The sequence below is a fragment of the Phaseolus vulgaris genome, chromosome 7 (genome assembly GCF_051622355.1).
Source record: "Phaseolus vulgaris cultivar YP4 chromosome 7, ASM5162235v1, whole genome shotgun sequence".
In the NCBI taxonomy this organism is placed as follows: domain Eukaryota; kingdom Viridiplantae; phylum Streptophyta; class Magnoliopsida; order Fabales; family Fabaceae; genus Phaseolus; species Phaseolus vulgaris.
In genome coordinates this window covers 8,866,322-8,887,237 of record NC_143504.1, presented here as the reverse complement: position 1 = coordinate 8,887,237, position 20,916 = coordinate 8,866,322, and the positions used below count along the sequence as shown (strand labels likewise).

General features: G+C 35.1%; 3 protein-coding genes across 3 annotated transcripts; 2 read left to right on the top strand and 1 right to left on the bottom strand.

Annotated features, from left to right (window-relative positions):
• The first annotated feature begins 1,195 nt into the window (after window positions 1–1,195).
• Window positions 1,196–4,670, top strand: LOC137828796 (uncharacterized). The gene is made up of 3 exons (XM_068635498.2): window positions 1,196–2,440; window positions 2,771–4,203; window positions 4,300–4,670. Exons 1-2 carry the CDS (start codon window positions 1,201–1,203, stop codon window positions 4,165–4,167), a joined length of 2,637 nt encoding a protein of 878 aa, XP_068491599.2. The 5' UTR covers window positions 1,196–1,200; the 3' UTR covers window positions 4,168–4,203; window positions 4,300–4,670.
• A 2,978-nt stretch (window positions 4,671–7,648) lies between these two features.
• Window positions 7,649–8,616, top strand: LOC137828603 (embryogenesis-like protein). Its single transcript, XM_068635244.2, has one exon. It carries the CDS (start codon window positions 7,839–7,841, stop codon window positions 8,295–8,297), a length of 459 nt encoding a protein of 152 aa, XP_068491345.2. The 5' UTR covers window positions 7,649–7,838; the 3' UTR covers window positions 8,298–8,616.
• Window positions 8,617–12,448: 3,832 nt separating this feature from the next.
• LOC137828722 (Leucine-rich receptor-like protein kinase family protein) lies at window positions 12,449–16,924 on the bottom strand. Its single transcript, XM_068635406.2, has 2 exons — window positions 13,483–16,924; window positions 12,449–13,231 (listed from the first exon to the last, which is right to left on the bottom strand). The coding sequence occupies exons 1-2, from the start codon at window positions 16,343–16,345 to the stop codon at window positions 12,849–12,851; spliced, it is 3,246 nt and encodes a 1,081-aa protein (XP_068491507.1). The 5' UTR covers window positions 16,346–16,924; the 3' UTR covers window positions 12,449–12,848.
• Window positions 16,925–20,916: the final 3,992 nt, after the last annotated feature.

Below are 20,916 nucleotides of genomic sequence, written 5' to 3'. Positions count from 1 at the left end.
ATTACTAGAATCAATCACTACATTCGAAATATTATCCATGATTTTATTCTTAAAAACTTTTTATATAAATTGTTATTATCATCGATTCATGATAAACTATATTAGACTTATTGAAAGAGTTTTTTTTTTATCGATAAAATATTGAAAGGTTACTTACCATATACAAATATAAGTGCTTTCCTCCGCTAGGGACTAGAGCTATTTTTAGTTGGCAAATGCTTAGTTGTTGCATTATATTATATTATCATACAGGGCCAAACGCAATTTCATAAGGGAGCAATAGTGTGCACGTTTCATTCATTTATGTCACAATTATTGATTATTGATGTTAAAAAATAGTGTTAAAAGGCGACATTGATCAATTCCTAAAACCAATGCCTCTCACAAAGATTAATTTTATCTATAATTGGCGAATGCATAGTTGCCAACTATACGCTTCTCATGAAAAAATTACGCGGCAACTTGAAGTTCATGCCAATTTGACAACATCACATGTTAATCTCATCATCGATGAACCACATGGCTCACAAAAATCTTGAAGAAAGAGAAAGAAGGTAGTAAGGTGAACCAAAGCTGGTGATGAAATTGTCCTCTTCTCATTCTCATTCTTTGTGTCTGTCCTTCTTCGTGACAAAATATTCAACCAAACAAAGTAATTTATGTGCAAGTGAATGATTATGTATAAACTATTTTTTTGGTAATATTGGAGATAACATAATGAATGATAATTTATAACATTGGACTAAGTTTTATTTGTATAGCAACACGTGGACCTGTAGCAGAATAAGGCAAATTTGGATTATATTCTTTATCATAGAGCTCATGTTCAAAATATGGTGAAAAAAAATAACAGCCTAAATAATATCTTCACTCATTAACGAAAGAGGATTTGATCCAAAGCTTGTGAGTGTCATAAAATATCATGACTGCTGAAAAGTTCAAAATGATTGAAAGAAAAAGAGAAAAAAAAAAGAGCATTTTGGAGTTACCTTTGGTCAAGATAGGCAACTGAGAAGAGAAGAGGAACTAGGAAGGAATGGTGATTGTGGCCATGTGGAGGAAAACATATAAGAAAGAGTTTACAAAAATTGAGAAGGCCAGCTAGGGACTCTTCTTTTATAGAATTAAAAAGCAATTGAACATTTTGAATTCTCTCATGACAGCTCTTCTTTCACCACTCACTCTCACTATAAATATTTCATGCATGCAGCTTTTTCTCACCACTCATTTACACCAAACCCTCTTCCCTCTCTTCTCTCAACTTCAAAGAAGATCTTTGCTGCATTGGCAGAGGTGGAAAGCTTTTTCCTTCTACACATGACTTCCAAGGGCAACGACCCCACAAGGGGTCGTCTTTTGCCACAAATGATCATGGCATTGGCCATTGCTTTCATTTCTACTACTCTGGTTTCTGTTAATGCTGATGCTTACCCTTACTTTTCTCCACCACCACCACCATCCCCTTCTCCATCACCACCTCCTCCTTATGAATACAACTCACCACCTCCACCTTCACCATCACCTCCACCTCCTTATCAGTACAACTCACCTCCTCCTCCATCACCTTCACCACCACCTCCTTATCAGTATAAGTCTCCTCCACCACCCTCCCCCTCACCTCCTCCTCCATACTATTACAAGTCTCCTCCACCACCCTCCCCCTCACCACCTCCTCCATACTATTACAAATCTCCTCCTCCACCTTCTCCCTCACCACCTCCTCCATACTATTACAAATCTCCTCCGCCACCATCCCCCTCACCTCCTCCTCCATACTACTACAAATCTCCTCCACCACCTTCCCCCTCACCACCTCCTCCATACTATTACAAATCTCCTCCGCCACCCTCCCCCTCACCACCTCCCCCATACTATTACAAATCTCCTCCGCCACCATATGAGCACAAGGATCCACCCTACTATTACAAGTCACCACCTCCTCCTTCCTCGTCACCCCCACCTCCCTACTATTACAAGTCTCCTCCACCGCCCTCTCCCTCACCTCCACCCCCTTACTATTACAACTCCCCACCACCACCTTCACCATCTCCTCCACCACCCTACTATTACAAGTCTCCACCTCCACCTGAAAAATCTCCATCTCCAACCCCATACTACTACAAATCCCCTCCACCACCATCCCCAACACCTTCTCCACCACCCTACTACTACAAATCTCCTCCTCCTCCATCTCCATTACCCCATCCACCTTACTACTACAAGTCTCCTCCTCCCCCTTCACCCACTCCTTACTACTACAACTCTCCACCACCTCCATACTATTATAACTCTCCTCCTCCACCAGCTGCATATCCCACACACCCCTACCCACATCATTACGACCACGCATTGACTGTGAAGGTAGTAGGTAAAGTTTACAGCTACAAGTGCTATGACTGGAACCACATCGAGAAGTCTCATAACAAGAAACACCTCAAAGGTACATCATATTCATTTCATTATCTTTTTGTTTAGATATATCATTTTATTATTGGCTAAAAGTTAAGACTAATTAAGAAAACTTTTATATTTCCAACATCTTACGAGCACTTTTTTTTGGTTATTTTAAAGTTAAATGAGAATATTGATTATTACATCTTTAATATCTTACAAATTATACATAAACAGAAATAAATAAACAACAATATGATAAAGAAAAGAATTGAGAGAAAGATAATTAACATAGTATCTTATCCAATATATAGTGCGTTTGCTTACAAGAATAATTTAACTTATGTATCGTAATGAATCGTTTTTGGGGGGCATGTAGGTGCTGTTGTGGAGGTGAAATGCAAAGCAGGGTGGAAAGTGATCAAGGCCTATGGTGAAACTAAGAGCAATGGAAAGTATAGTATCACAGTTAAGGATTTCGATTACGTCAAGTATGGAGCCACAGTGTGCAAGGCCAAGCTTTTTGCTCCACCTAAAGACTCACCCTTCAGCATACCTACTAAATTGAATGAAGGAACCAACTTGAAGGTGAAATCTAAGGACAAGTACGAAGTTGTGCTTAAGGCTAAGCCATTTGCTTATGCTTCAAAGAAGCATTTTAAAGAATGTGAAAAACCTTCTCCAACTCCTTACTACTATAAGTCACCTCCTCCTCCAACTCCCGTTTACAAATACAACTCTCCACCTCCACCATCCCCCTCTCCTCCCCCACCATACTATTATAAATCACCACCCCCACCTTCACCATCCCCTCCTCCTCCATACTATTATAAATCTCCTCCACCTCCCTCTCCATCTCCACCACCTCCCTATTACTATAAATCACCTCCACCACCATCTCCATCACCACCACCTCCTTACTATTACAAATCCCCACCACCACCATCTCCATCACCACCACCTCCATACTATTACAAATCCCCTCCACCTCCCTCTCCATCACCACCTCCTCCTTACTATTACAAATCCCCACCACCACCATCCCCATCACCACCACCTCCATACTATTACAAATCCCCTCCACCTCCCTCTCCATCACCACCTCCTCCTTACTATTACAAATCCCCACCACCACCATCCCCATCACCACCACCTCCATACTATTACAAATCCCCTCCACCTCCCTCTCCATCTCCACCACCTCCCTACTACTACAAATCACCTCCACCACCATCTCCATCACCTCCACCTCCTTACTATTACAAATCCCCACCACCACCATCCCCATCACCACCACCTCCATACTATTATAAATCCCCTCCACCTCCTTCTCCATCTCCACCACCTCCCTATTACTATAAATCACCTCCACCACCATCTCCATCACCCCCACCTCCTTACTATTACAAATCCCCTCCCCCACCATCCCCATCACCGCCACCTCCTTACTATTACAAATCCCCTCCCCCACCTTCCCCATCACCACCACCTCCTTATTACTATAAAAGCCCTCCTCCACCATCTCCCACTCTTCTTCCTCCCTACTATTACAAATCCCCTCCACCACCAACGTCGCACCCTCCTCCTCCTTACCATTACGTGAGTCCCCCACCACCTTCTCCATCTCCTCCTCCACCATACCATTACACATCACCACCTCCTCCCTCCCCAGCTCCCGCTCCCAAATACATTTACAAATCACCTCCTCCACCAGTAAAATCACCGCCACCTCCAGTTTACATTTATGCTTCCCCACCTCCACCTATCTACAAATAAGCTCCGAATGGGGAAGCACCACTCCTGATAAATCATGTAAGCTACGATCCTTACTTCCTTACATTCTAGAAATAAATCCATTATGTACATGTATAATTTTAGTAATAAAATTTGTTGTTTAATTTCTTACAGATTCTTGTTTTCATTGAGGAATAAAGACAATCTCCATTAGAGCCAAGTGATCTATCTTCTTTTTTGAATAAAAGTCTGAAGGTGTATATGCACTTCAATACTCGTGATTCAGACCCGAGTGATTCTATTTGTTTGATGGTGGTCTTGCACCTCCCGATCTTATTGTGTTCAAGCAGATAAGAACAAGAGATTTGAAATGTAAATGACAAGTGAAAGTGGAAAGTATAGTACACTTTTAATTTATTTGTTCATAGATTAATTGGCCATATGTATGATTGGTTTTCATTTATGCGGCATTTCCGTATTCTACCATGTAGTGTTTGCAATAAGAATATTATTAAATTACAAATAAAGCATCACATTCAGTTTTTCTTTCTCTTTCCAACTGCTAGTCTTCTAACATTTTGAATAGGAAAAGATAAATCGGTGATAAAATTTTAGTCCTTTTCAAATTAACTTGTGAACAATTTAAAAATGGAAAACGTTGATTTCATTACTAATTACGCAAAATAACTAAATAACAACATCAGTAGCAGTGAACTGCGGAGAAAACTTTATCTAGTTTTCTCAAATCTCCCATCCTTTGTCTTGGAGATCACAGACATACAGTAGTAGTGTTGTTCCAACCAGATCTCATAGAATAGAAGTACAATCGGAAGGATTGTCTACCCGTTGAAGTGTTTGGTTATGATTAAAATATATCTTTTCTCCTTTATATAAAATTAAATTAGTCATCTATTTTGTTAAAATTTACGGCAAAATTCATCTAACAAAATTATTCAAAACTTTGTATCTTTCTTATTATTAACTTTTTTATAAACTAATAGGACGGAGAGGTATAACCGAAAGAATATACCGAGAGTTATGCCGAAAAATATATATAAAGGATCAAATAAATATATATAATCACTATAGTGAAGCCCAAATTAATAAAGTTCAAATTAATGGGTGGGTTTAAAATAATAAGTGGTGCAGAAAGAAATGCTTAAATAAGGTATAAGTCCAATAAGAAAGTCTTATAAATAGAGGATCAAAAGGTAAGTAAGAATGAATTTTATCTGATGAATGCATAAATTATTTCTGATTTTGGCATCAGAGCGCCTTCCAGGTACACACTCAACTGTGAGAGGAGAAGTCGAAAACTCAATCTGGAGAACCCAATCGAGAGAGGAGAAGCCGAAAGTCCAATCCGAGATATCAACTTGTGAAGATTGTGTCATCAGCTTGAACCAGAGTTCTCAACCCTTTTTGCAAGAAGAAACTGCTCAAGAATTTCAAATGAAAGTTCCACCTTAAAAAAAATTACAAAATGAAATATCACAAAGCATGTGATATATTTTTATACCTTTTACAAAACCCTAGACTGAATTAATATAAAATCTTCTTTCAACAAAAAATAATTCTTTTACTGCAATTCACCTGTAAATTACTAATTTAGTTCCTCAATTGTGTTTAGTTGGATTGAGAACGAGATTGGATTGATCTAATAAATGTATAATTTAAATAAAACTAATTAAATTTCATGTTAGTTTGGTTAATCGATTAGTTCTGGTTAAAATTTGAATAAATCAATTGTAATTAATTCAGATATTTAAATTATCTCTACTGAATTGAATAAACGAATACTAAACTATAAATACAATTGTTTATGCAATGCCTGTTTTCTGTTAGCTGATATATCACTCTGAATACTTTTAACTCATATCAAATAAAAAATAATAATTTCATTCACGTTGATCTGACATGCTAAAAAAGTAATTTTTGTTGATATTAGTAAAAAAAAACTCTTATTAACTATTTTTTTATCAGCACTCTTATTAATTATTGACATTAGTGAAAAACAACAATAATTGGAAATAAAATTTCTTAATATTGACAGAAAAATTTGGGTTTCACATTCATAAAAAACAGTATTGATGTTATAAAAACACGGTAGAGAAATAACATTACTTGGTTTATGTTTGCAAAATAATAACGATGGTAATTAAAAAATTATTATGATTCATTTTAATTAAAAAAAAAACTCATGTCAAATCAATTGAAAAAACGATATATGTAATATAAATTTCAAAGCGAAGTTTACAATATTTTGATAGAGATAAATTTGGAATAAGAATATATGAAGATCATAAGTAATATATATTTGAAATACAAGAGAATGTAAAGAATTTTAAATTTTTGCTTCTAAAATGAAATTTATTTATTTTTAAATTTTTAAGTAATTAAATTGTTTTAAACAAATTAAATTTTTATTTATTTTTAAATTATATATTCAAATTATACATTTTTTATAAAATATTTTTAATTCTTCTATAAAATAAATTATCCTTTAAAATTTTGCATTCAAAATTTGCTTAAATTTATTATAAATTTGTTATTGAGTTATTGTTGGTTTTGAAACGAGAAATTAATTTTGTTACGATTGTTTCTAAAAAGACATTTGAGTTATGGAAATGTATTTTGTTTTGATCTCAGACTCTTAAACGATAGAAACACAACATAAATTTTTTTCATTTTTTATTAAATACAATTTAACTTAATTTACTCGGTATATTAAGTTTTAAAAAAAAAATTAATTTAAAATATTTTAAAAAGTAAATTATATTATGGAATGTTTAAAAATATATAATGAAGTATATTAAATAATAATTACATTATTATTATATAATCAATTAAGAAAAAATCAACTAAATTTATTTAAGTTATTTGATTAACAAAAAACCTAAATAAAATTAAGTAACTCATAGTAGAGACTTGCTAGAGAGAAAAAATTGGAAAGTATAGTGAAATAAAAGTGACAATATCAATATTGTTTAGCTAACTAACATACCATATAATAATCATCCCACTTTTGTATTAATATTTCAATTTAATTAAACCCAAACTTATCAATGAACCCAACAATATACTCATTTAAGACTTAGTAATTGAATTTACACCGAATTCGAATTAAAAAAATTATAATTAAAAACATTAAATAATATATAATATTACTAAAATTATAAATTTAATTAAAATCTGATTATATTAAGTTATATTAATTCAAATATATTGAAAACGTGTTAAATTACACAACTTATTCATTATATTAATTTTTTAAAATTTTAACTAGTTTAATAATTAAAGTATAAAATTAAAAGATTCATCAATCTAGTCTTAATTAACTGAGAATTATTTTCATTAAATAAAAAATATTAAATATTAAAATTTCAATAATATATATGTATATTTAATAAATGTTTGTTACATAGAATAAAATAATCATAATTGACGAAAAAAATCATTTGAAAAAAGTAAAAGTAAAAAAAGGCTGAAATTACATATAAAGATAATTATTTTAATTTAATGTTGTAAAGGAGCTAGGGATCCTTGATCTCTGGCAGAATCGTATTGGAATTTTTGCGAAGCTATGAATGTAAGTTGAAGTTCCATTTCAGACTCTGTTGCTTATTCTTCCACTTTGAGGTTTAAGCGCCACCCTGTCTCTCTTTGTCGCCGCCGCAGCTGCAACCGCAACTTTTGTTGTCACCAAAAGCAAAATGAATGGCCGCACGAGGCTTTCCCTCTTCTACGCGTTCTTCAGAACCCGACACCCTTTTCGCCAATCCCCAATTGCTCCCTTCACTTCATCCACCCACCTTGCCTCCACCTCAAAGTTCCACTCTTTTTCCTCCATCCCGACCACCCACTACGCGATTCGGCACAATCCAAGGAGTTTCAGTGGTGGGTCGGGCGAGTTGGACCACACCAAGGAGGTGGACACCATCAACCTTAAGTTTGCAGAGGCGAGGGAAGAGATAGAGATGGCGTTGGAGTCCAAAGACACCGTTTATTTCGACGAGGAAGCTGAGTGTGCTCGCGACGCCGTCAATGAGGTTTTGGGCTTGTTCGAGGGGTTGTTGGCCAAGTTGCCGGAGAAAGAAAGAGGGGCTTTGCAGAGGTCTATGGGTCTCAAGATTGAACAATTGAAGGCTGAAATTGCACAATTAGATGAGTAAGAGGTTTTGGTATTTGATGGTTGTGACTTGTGCTCAACATTTTTTTAACACTGTATGGCTGGTTGAATATTTTTAAGGTGTTTCATTGGCTCTAGTTTTGAATATTAAATTGGAAGCCAAACCAGCTCTTTATGACTTATTTGGGAGGACTGACTATTGCTGTTCTTTTCATTTAAAGGGATGTTCGTTTTGTTATACCAACTATTGGATTTTGTGATAGTGTGAGGAAACTAGTTTATTGAGGTGCTTATAAGATATTAGGAAACTGAAAGTAACAATCAATAATCTTATTTTAGTAATGATAATAACTCTTAATGTTGCTTGCACTTCTCTCATCCTCTGCTAGATACTTGTTGTTCTGCTTAGCTGTGGGATGAAAATTTTGGATAATCTCCTTTCAAGTTAGGACATATCAGCATTTTATATTTTATACCATCTTAATGTAGTTTTTTAACATTTTTAGAAAGTGGCACATTGCATAATACTAATAAATAGCCAAACATTTTTCAAGCCTCAAGTCTTCACTTCACGCTTCCACTTGTAGCTGTTTAGGTTGTTGCTACATAACTGATTCAATGTGATGATTACCATATTAAAGTTATACAGACAGTGGGTCTGAACGAATTGTATTTATATGAAGAAGTTGTTAGTCTGGTGCTATTCTTATAGGCATAGCTTAACTCAGACATCTCTGCACCCTTTATAAGGTTATAAAGAAAGACAAGTGTGACTTGCATGAAATCTTAATCCCACTTGCGTTGCCATTCCCTAAAGCAATAAAGTGAATAAACCACGGCTGCTTACTACAGATAGGCTTTATGGCTAAAGGAGTTCTTGTATCTGATTTCGGTTGATTATGGCAATGCTAATTCAACTGACTTAAATTATGGATAATTGGTGGTTGTCAACTTTTTCTTTGGCGTAATTTGATGTGTTTGATGGCTAATAATGCGAAGAAAGCAAGATGTTTAGTAAGTCATGTTAGAAGTAAGAGATACTGATCTTGACAAGACTTTGCGCCACAGTAGTAGCATTGCCACTGTTTGCAGTGTCGATACCCTTTCCTTCTTTCTGAGTTAGCTTTGTTTCTATTGCAAGACATAATCCTTGTAGAAAATAAATAATATCCTAATCTGAAAACTATTTTTTTGATTTATTTTTTACTTCGATTATTTGTTTGAGCCTAGTGTGTAAATTGATTTTTTTGCTGGGAAACTTGAGAGCTAATCCTTGGATGTTATGAATATTTATGATCAACTTAAATAAAATTGTCTCCCATGGTCTAAATTAAAAAATAAATACGTATTCAATTTATATGTGAACCATTTCACAATAGCTGCTCTACAGGAGCCCCTTTTGTTGCATGTGATCCATTCACTTTAAATAACTATTTTATAGGTCTAGTTTTTGGATTCAAATAAACCAGAAAATTCTCGATGTAGAAAAATTTATGCAAAAAATGTTCATCTAACCTGTGGCGGCTCAGAATACCAGGCCCGCGCTCGAATGTGTAGGTTTCTCTAGTAGACTGCAACTTTGTTGAGCATGATGGATGGAGGCCATGTCCCCCGTAGAACCTTCAAAACTCTAAGTTAGCAGAAATTCCAATAGAGTAACAATATTAGGATGAAGAAGATAATTCTCTGGGAATAGTTATAATTTCTATAGCCAGAGTTATTCATTGGCTCCCTTATCTCTGGGTAAAAGGTGCCAGATGGTGAGTCATTAAATGTCTACAAATCTGGCCTTGGACTGGCAGTAAGGTTGATCTCGTTGTTTTCTGGAATTGTGTGATGTGACAGAGTACAAGATGATGTACATTGATGATTCTAAAGGTGCATTTTTTTAAGAGTGTTATTCAGTACGAAAATCATAAGTATGAACTCACACGAATTTAAAAATATCCAATCAAAGTATTACATAACCGTTCAGCAAATAAAAGGAGAGAATTGACTCCTATATATATATATATATATATATATATATATATATATATATATATTAGCAGAAAATGGAAAATATAAGAACGGATATACTTGTGTCATTCAAAAGATAATGAATTCGGTAGTGACCACGTGATGCTAATCTGAAATGAGAAGGTTAAAATATTGTAATAGAACTATAGATATTTCTTTTAAACTACAACTTAGGAGGAAATATTACGGAAAGGATTGTCGAATCAGAAAATCAAGACGAGATTTCTGTCATCATCGCAGTTCCACTGATAGAGAATGAAGGTATAAAAAATGGAATGTAATCCCTTGTGTCAAGAATCCATTTCTTAAGTCAGTATTTTTTAAATACAGTTACTGTATGGTCTAAGCATGAAGGAACAAATGTTGAAGACTCAAGACATGCCAACTTCTTGATAAGTTTAAGATTAGCATGGGAAATTATCCTTACAAGAAAATTGACAGATAGTCCCAAGCTCATGAATGAAAACATTTTAGAAGGAACATGATTAATTTCCAACAGTCACGGGCCAAATTCAGGACCATATCAGGTTACATTACTGATGACGAATACAATGAATACTCAACCCAAAAACAGTCTTAGAGAACAATCCAAATAAACCAGCCGAGACACAATTTCAAATAATAGTGTTGTATTCTTGAAGAGTAAAACAGAAAAAAATTCTAAAATAACACCTTTTTACTGTTGACAAAATTTGCTATCCTACAAAAATGATGGAGGTCCTTGGAGGGGATGAATAAAATATAAAATGAAGAAGGGAGACTATGAGCATGACGATTCTGCCTTTTGACGAACATTGTCTGACAAATCAACGCGCAATGTAGTGTCTGATAACATATGGAAGAAGGAGGGGAAGCAAGACTTTGTTTCCTTTTGTCTCCTTACACGCTGCTATCTTGGCCCCCACACCTAAGCCTCCCCATATGGCTCCTGCCTCTGTAATGTAAGCCTGTGACATTCTTAAAATTCAATGGTGCATGCATGTTCTACAAATATTAACTGAAAAATTAATGAACAAGTTCTGGTTAGAATTTATGATAAACAAAATATGTTACTGTTTCAGAGTAAGGCCTAATCCTAAAAGTATGATTCTCCAAAGTAAAAAATAAGGCTTCTATTATTCTACTCCCTACTTGATGATATGATAACCATTCCAACTCCAAGATGTCTCAAGCCATTGAAGGCCTTTGGGTCTCGTCCATGATAAATATCAAGACTCCACTTACATTCATGATAATGTTCTTTTGTTAAAATCACTTCTAATATGAGCATCGAAATCTTTACAGCTATCACTTGTTCACCATTGGAAAAGTACTTCATTAAAGAAAATAAATCACTATAAACTTGTCATTTGGGTCATCTTGGATCGGTTACTAACATTAAATCTTACATTTTTTTTATATATAAACTGTCTGATCTCAGCTTTCTCTAAATTTAATTTAAACAAGAAGTACTTCTTTCAACATTGAGCAATAATTGAATGAAATTCAACAAATGCGATGGCATGATGTGTAAACTTTAAAAAATCAGTTCTTTCATGATTGAAGCATTAATTTTCTCTGCAGAAAAGCATGCGCTTTGTCTATAGCCACTATTATTGTTCAAGGAAACTTCCAGGCTAATGGGCCATAAGGTTCCGAGTTTTCCTATCAGGTCACCTCACACCTTTCGGCTCTCTCTCGTCTCTTGTACCCTTTTGTTGATGTGAAAACTAATGTCGCCAAAGAAATTATTTACATAGAATCAGAATCTGATCTAAAATATTTTTTTAAAATAAATAAATGGGTGTGTATTTAATTTTTTGGTGTTGGAACGTTGGAACTGACATGCACCATGCACATAGTGGAGGCAGATAAATTCGGTTAAGTTCCAAGTGCTTGATTTCTTTGTTTACAAGAACTTGAAACAGTGCCTAATGGAAACGAGGCTATTCGCCACTTAAATAAAAGTAAAAACCTTGTACTTTCTTAAGATTGGAAGCTTTATAACTCTATAACTTTCTCCTATAATTCTCAACTTTGTAAAAAATTCATTCATTTTAGTTATATTTTACTGTCGTTCTGCAACGAAAAACATTAAAGTGAATTACAAAATTTGGAAAGGGTGTTTTGCTCAAATTTATGTATTACTTTTGGTTCCTACCTTAAACCAATTTATGGAAGAAAATATCAGCAGAATTTCAAGCAGATAAACTGGTACCATTCAACAAGCATAAGTGACAAATTTTCTGTACCATGTGAAGTCCACGCAGCCAACTATACAGGCTTCAGCAAATCATAATAACATGGATAAGAAACTTGAAAAGATGGCATGTAAATCATAATTATTCAGTAGTAAATGGTGTCGAAACACAAATATTACTGCTTCACAATCACATGATGTGGATAACTGACATCTGTATTTCTAAAACTGTACAACAGTAGCCGTTTCAGCGAAACATTAGTTCCTCTCTAGCTCCCTACTCTCAAATTTCCACGTTAGCAGCATCCTTGTTTTCATCTTGGAAGAGATGAAAATCAATCACTAACCATTGGAGTTTAGAAGTAAAAGAAATAAAGAAAAAATAAAGGGGTGGAATCAACTTTGATTTAAGGACTGTTTTATTAGAGGTTGAGAGGTCTTGCCCATCTCCTCAGGTTGGCTCTTCACTTCCATTAGTAGTGCAACCACTTCTTTCATTGTGGGGCGCTCCGATGGGGAAGAGTTCACACAAAACATAGCAATTCCAAGTGTTTGAAGCATCTCTTGCACCATTTGATCTGGTAGACCTTGCAGCTTTGTGTCTAGTATTGATACAGCCGGTTCAAAGCTTCCCATCTTCCTCTTCACCCATTCCACTATGTGTTGGCCATCTCCAACATGAGATTCAACAGCACTGCGACCACTTAGTATCTCTAGCAAAACCACCCCATAACTATAGACATCACTCTTCTCTGTTATGTTCATGGAGTAGCCATATTCTGCGTTAGCGATAAAACATGGTTAGTTTTAAACCAATAGTACTGAATGACCAAATATGGATCTCCACTAATTCCTGGGCTTGAATTGAATGTGTGCACATTGTTTGTACTATGGATCTCCTCAATGTATGCACATTGTTTGTACATTAAACCAATAGCACTAAATAACAAATTAAGGGCATTGATTTTGTCAATTATGTAAAGGATGTAAGAAAGGTTCAAAAAAAGTAAAGAAAGCTAAGCGGACTTGCCTGGGGCAATATAACCGTAGGAACCGGCAACTCTGGACATTGCATGATGATAATTTGGCGAATGCATTAGCTTTGCAAGACCAAAATCTGCCAGATATGCCTCAAATTTGGAGTCTAGAAGTATGTTATTGCACTTGACATCTCTATGGAGAATTGTAGGGACGCAATCATGATGAAGGTAAGCTAAACCTTGAGCTGATCCAACTGCAATCTTGTATCTTGTTTCCCAGTCTAAGTTCCTGTTCCCTTGTAAAAGTTGTCGCAGATTTCCATTTGGGATGTACTTATAAAGAAGAAGATTAACACTCCTGTTAGAACAATAACCTATGAGCCTCACTATGTTCCTATGCCGAATGTATCCAAGAATCTGTATCTCTGCAGCAAAAGAATCCAGTATTTCATCTGCTTTGCTTGCTTTCCAAAGCTTCTTTACGGCAATCAACTCCCCATTTGGCATCTCTGCCTTGTACACAACACCTGAGCAGCCCTTTCCAATCACATTTTCATCCTTCAAGCAATCCAAGATATTATCGATGCTGAAGTTTACTTTCTGAAATGGGATGAAAGTCCAAGGATAAGAGAAATCCTCAGCTCCTGATGCGGAAGTTGATGCTCCCAATGTTTTTTCAACCTTGTATACATGATTACGAGTCACTAGAATCCAGGATGCAATTAGAATTATAGTAACAGAGGCTAGAATGACTGTGATCATAGCAATGGTTTTTGCAGATTGTAGACCATTTTTTCGAATCAGACTAGAAGAACAGGTAGCCCCATCAATGGACTGACAAAGCTCAGGGTTCTGAATATATGAATTGAAGGATAGAGTTCTGAAGAATGGAGTTACTGGGATAGGACCTGAGAAGTTGTTGTAGGAGATATTGAGAGAGGTGAGGCTAGTCAGAGACCCCAGAACCTTGATTTCTCCATAAAGCATGTTATGAGAAAGATCAAGTGATTGTAACTGTGTCAAAGCAGACACTGATTCTGGGATTTCTCCTGTAAATGAATTGGAGCTCAAGTCCAAACTGATGGTTAAGCTTGTAACATGACCAATCTCAGGGGGTATGCCACCAGAGAGACTGTTGTAACTCAAATCCAGAAGAGTTAACTTCTGCAAATTTCTAATGGATTTTGGGATTGATCCTGTCAGTAAGTTATTATTGAGGATGAGCTTGTTTAAATAGCTGAAGTTTCCGAAGCTCCAAGGAATTTTTCCCGTCAAACTGTTTCTACTGAGATCAAGCTGCTCCAAATTTTCAAGCTCCCCAATCACAGATGGAATTTCCCCAGTGAGGTAGTTGTTGTGCACATCTAACAGCTCAAGAACTGTAATATTAGCAACCTCCACTGGTATGCTTCCAGAGAAATGATTCATGTACAGGTCAAGAAACACCAAATTCTGCAATTGACCTATCTCTTTAGGAATCTGGCCTGAAAGCTGGTTCTCTCCAACCCTCAACCTCACCAAAGACTGGCAATTTGCAACACTTGGTGGCAATCTTCCTGTTAATGAATTTCCCAGAAGCAGAAGCTTACTCAGCTTCTTCAAGCCGAAAATCTCTTCTGGTAAAGAACCTGTTAGGTTATTCCTTGAAAGATCAAGTGCATAGAGTTCTGAGCAGTTTCCAAAAGATGATGGTATAGTTCCAGACACTAGATTACCCCATAAGAAAAAGCTCTGTAGAACCGTTAATTTGCCTAACTCCCAGGGAATAGTACCTGATAACTGATTCTTGTCCAGCTGAACAGTGGAAAGGCTGGTACAGTTGCTCAACTGCCATGGTATTTTACCTGTGAGTGAATTATCTGATAGATGAAGCTGCTCCAGAACCACGAGCTTCCCAAAGTCCCCCGGTATTTCACCAGAGAGGTCATTAGAAGAGACATCAAATATAACAAGTGATGAACAGTTGGAAAGCTCTGCTGGGATTGGACCAGTTAAGGCATTGCCCCAAAGTAGCAAGCTAGTGAGTTTTTGCAACTTGCTCAATTGTGGAGGGATAGAGCCGGTGAGCTTATTCATGTGCAGATACAGATTTCTCAGCTCAGAACACAACCCAAGTTCTGGTGGCATTGAACCAGAAATTTCAGTATCATAAAGTGCTAGAGTCTGTAGATTGATCAAGTTGCCAAATGTAGATGGAATGGCACCGGAAAGTCCCGTGGCAGCTGCACCAAAAGTGGTGAGGTTGGTAAGTAGGCCTAAATGTGAAGGGATTTGTCCAGTGAGATATGGATTGCCCCCTATCCGAAACTGCTGCAGAGATGTCAAAGAGCCTAACTGTGATGGGATTGAGCCGTTGAGAAGATTGTCTTGGAGGCAGAGAACTTCAAGTAAAGTAAGATTAGAAAGATGTTGAGGAATGCTTCCTGTCAGTCTGTTGGAGTTCAAGAAAAGGAATTGAAGTAAAGAGAGGCTTCCAAGTTCAGCAGGTATGGGTCCAGTGAGAGAGTTTGAGGAGAGGTCAAGTAGCTGAAGATGGGAAAGTTGACCAAAAGAGGGTGGAATGGAGCCAGAGACATTGGTGGAAGAGAGATTGAGAAGTTGCAGCATTGATAAAGAGGATAGCTGAGGAGGTAAAGAGGAGAGGTTGAGAAAAGTATCTGGAATAGAGAGGGAGATTACTCTACCTTGAGGGGAGCAAGTGATACCTTTCCATGAACATGGTGTTGAGCTTGATGGCTTCCATGAGGAGAGAACAGGTGATGATTTTGCAGCAGGACCTGCTGCAGGAAGAAGAGAAAGAAGGGCTTGTCCATCTGGTGAGAGACAAGTGACTCTTATCTTTGTCAGGGTGAGGCAGAAAAATATCATGGAAAATAACAAAGTGGTAACACTCCGGGAAACAATGTTTTCCATTTGGACTGCGAAAATGGCTTGGTTTTGGAGATTAAGAACTTGGTCTAATGGAGTGTGGGTTATAGGGTCACCACGTCAGTCTTCCAGCTGTTGAATAATGGTGATTGGTGAAGCTGAAGCTGAAAAAAAGTCCACTCTAGGAGACCAAGTGCATGTGAAAGAGGGTCTCTATTGCTTAAGTTTCACACTAACATTTTCAATACTAGCATGTGAAACAAAAGAGACTGCATCATTATCTTTAGGAAGATTGTATAGCTAAGATAGACAGTGAAGAAAGCAATCTATTTCCCTCTTACCCCAAAAAGTGGCTCTGCTCTCACTACTACCAAATGGTAGAATCAAAGCTAGGCTTCTGATGATGCTTATTGTTTACTATGCTGCGGTTCCAGCATTTCTGATGCTATGCAAATGGTGTGGGAATGGTGGCATGGCCATCTAAGTTCTGGCACTTGTGGTGCATCCACCGTTCTTGGTTTCCATGATTCGCGTGACTGCTTACAGGTAATAATAACAAAGGAGAATACCTCAGCGGTGTAGTGCGGTGGCTGAGCTTTTTTGAGTTCAATGCACTTTGAAAACCTCCCCTTTCAATATATCTTTTACATTTAAATAGTAGTTAGTGTAGTTTTAATTTCATTGTTTTGGCTGTATTCATTGTTGTGTACATGTACCAAATTAGCCCTCCATTATGTAGAATATGAATATGTAGTTTGTGAATTGGGACATTGACAGTTTACAAAAAATCAAATTGTTCTCCTATCACTCACTGACACTCCCTCGCCCTTTCATTATCTTACTATTTAGGGAGGAGTGGGGCTTCCCTGTTTGTTCTTGAACCTGCTGTAGTGACTGACTTATTAAACAGACCAAAATTCTCACAACATTGATGAATCCTGTAACTACACAACCTGTAAATTTCAGTAATTTAATTCATAAAATTGCATGCCAAATATCTATTAAATGTAATTTGGATACACTTTCAACAGTGTCAATGTTCCAATTAAATTCATCTCTATTCACATGACTTAAAATTGAATCTGTATTCGTTAATGATAATGAATTTAAGCAGAGAGGTTTGTGACTTAAAATTGAATGTACAAAAGGTTTTTCAGTACATTAAAAAAATTAGAGTGAAAAACTGTGAGGCTTGTGACTATGAGAGCAACCTTGGAGTAAAGAAGTGATGCCTAAAAGGACAAAAGGCCCCTATGTAGACCTGCATGAATTTATCAAGGTTTTATATGAAATGCAAAACAGTACTTGCATTACATCAATGTGACAAAATTAGGGATTGTGGATAAGTTCCCTCTATCTCAATCCTGCTGGTAAGGGCTCGGATTGGGACAATGCAAGAGATTCAGAGCTGTGTGTTTATGTGCAAATGTGTCCATGGCGTTGGCATGGCACACACAGTAAGATTGGCTTCTTGGGAACAGAAAGAGCACTTTGATGAGTGAGGGAACTTAGGAGATTGTGAAAGGTTAAAAGAGTAGAGTAGGCAAAACAACTTCAATGTCTTTTTCTTTGCATAAACCAAGCATCATTAAACGTGGTCTTGGTTTTAAGCAAGTAACACTTGTTATTTAAAAGACATGGAGGGTAAGGTAGCGTAGTTATAGAGGAATTCCTACGTGGGAGGGGTGAAATTGGTAGTGTAAATTTTGTAAGTTTTACTTTTTGTTTGTAAGTGTGAGTGATTAGTGTTTTGAAGATTGAATTAAGAAAGGGTAGAGTGATTTGGTTACCGAGGAGAAGGAGGTGGGTTTGTTTTGGGAGTGGAGCAAAAGAAAATTGTATGTCACATGACAGAGAGGGGTTTTGGAATAAATTAGGGCACAGGTAACGATTAGGGTTTTTATTTTAGCTTTAGGTTTTCACTGTTTTCTTATATTTCAGCTGCACGAGGCTTGTCTCTCATAAATGTCACAAAATTTTAGAATTGGGAACCTTTTGGAATGGTAACTATGATTCTCAGATAACCAGTGCGGTTGCACCACCGGCCACGACTACAGAGCTTCATAACATAACATGCCAAATTCTTAAACTGAGCCAGAATACAAAAAAAATAAAAATATTAAATCTTTTATTCTGTAACCTTTTTAAAAAATTAATTGTGTTAGTTTTTCTTTTATTTACAATTATTTTTTTAATTTCATGTACTGCCCAACATTCGGCGCACTGCTCATATATGACTCAATAGAACTGGGTCAAATACATTAAGGATTGCTTCCCTACAAGATAAAACAAATTAAGATTAATTATAATTAAATGATTAATCACTCTTTAAGTAAAGTTAAGGAAGCATTAGACTTTTATGAATTTGAGATAATTCTTCTGACAAGAAAAAGTTCGATAGGAAAATTATAATTAGGTTAATGCTTCGAAGATACACTAAAAGAAATAATGATGGTAGAGTTTTCAAAAAAAGCGATGCAAAAAATAAAAGAGATACGCTATATGAAGTTAGTGTGGGCTTAGTGTTCCAATAGAAATGGAAACTAATCTTTTGGTGCATTAGAGACAGTCTTCAGTGGGGCACAAATTTACAAGGTAGTGTTGACTAAGTTTACCTAAAGAAAAATATATTATTTAACTATAGTGTAAAGTTGGAAGACACTAAAATGGATATAAAATTAAATAATTATTAAGAAGTGAACTTTAAGTCTAACTTTAACCTCATAAAACCAGTGAGGTTTGCACTTACTTATATACTATGAAATGTCTTAATTTCTAGTGTGACTATAATATGGGTGGTTTGATAACGACCTGATAGCGGATCGCCTGATAAAACCAACAAAACTAAGATAGGCTCGAAAGGACTCTGATACATATTAAGAAGTGGACTTTAAGCCTAACTAAACTTCATAAAATCGGCTTATAAGGTGAGGTTTGCACTCATTTATATACTATGAAATGTCTTAATGTTTAGTTTATGTAAGATCTCCAACAATAATTAACTTAGTGTGGGCTAAAGTGACAATAAACGTCCATGTCATCTTAGTGTCGCCTAGACTTATGCTAAATGTAATAAAATATTAACTTGCATTTACTTTTTGTCTTCATTATATACGCTAACTTATTATTATTATTTTAATAATTTTTAGTGTGAGTTAAAGGTCTCTATTGTGCACACAATATTTAACATTTATTTTTGTGTTCAACTTGAGTAGACTTCACCTATGCTAGTGACTTCGTTTTTATAACCCTCACTTTTTGTTGGTAGCTAAAATGGATTTTTCTTGTAGTAGTAGAAGGTAATGATTGTTTCAACTATAACACATGTAATCTTGCTAACTTGAGCATCATAATGTCTTTGTAGGTACTCCCAATTAATCGAGGAATCGAGAGATCGGAATGAATCACTTGAGATCAAACCCTAAACAGATAACTTGATAAAGAAAATTCAACCTTATAAGAATACTTCATTTTATCCAAATTTAAATTATTGATTTTTTTTATAAAAAACAATCATGTTAGACATAACTATGAAACTTAACATCTCAATTAGGTTGATACCTCATATTTTAAAAATCATCTATCATCACATCACATGATATTTTTTTTTAATCAATTTATCTATAGTATAACTTTTTCTTTCTTGTTTATTACCATCATAAAAATAATAATAAAGTTTGGCACACTAAAAGTTCATTCTATTCCTCATTCTATTTTATATAAATCATTATTGTTCTCTACATCATACCTCATAATGCAATTATTTGTTTATTTATTTTTCCTATATATAATTAAGAACTTTGTTTATCTTCTAAGGAATTTCCTGTTTTCATATATTTTCTTAATTAATTAAGCGGCACTATTAGGCTTGGGTTTATGTGGGTTGAACACTGTTTCAGTTATGTTAATTAATAATTTAATTAAAATAATTATCATTATTATCACTTTATCACTAACCTTCAACACCAGTACTTTCATTAGAATAATACTATGATCCTTGATGTCATCAAATATCATTAAAAAAATATGTTTAACTAATTTTATCAAAACGAAAAATATTTAAACTTATATTTTTAATCTTAAAATTAAAAAAAAAACATTTTAAATATTTTTAAAACTTATAAGTTCTTCTTGTATATTCACTAATTGGAATAATAATAAGTAATTCAAAAGTAATAATTAGAATAATGATAAGTAATTCAAGTAATAATTAAGTAATATGATTATATATTTATTTTCTTGTTCATTTCATTCTCACTTGTTTCTTTCTTTATTATTTTATTTTTTATTATATGGTAGATTTATCATTTGTTTTTTATTTTTATCTCTCTTTTTTACACTCAAATCTATTAAAAAAAAAATATGTATCATAAATATTCGTAAAGTGAGGTAGTTGACATGGTTTTTATAGATTCAACAAATATTCATTAACACAATATGACTAATGTAATCACGATAGAAAATATTATCATAGATCTTTCACGATGTTATAAATGTGCACACCAAACAAAAACGCATTAAATCAAATTTAGTAAATTAAATATATTATACTATTATCAATTAGGTTAAGAGTATAACAAGATAGAGAAAATACAAAAACTTTTAAAAAGAGAATA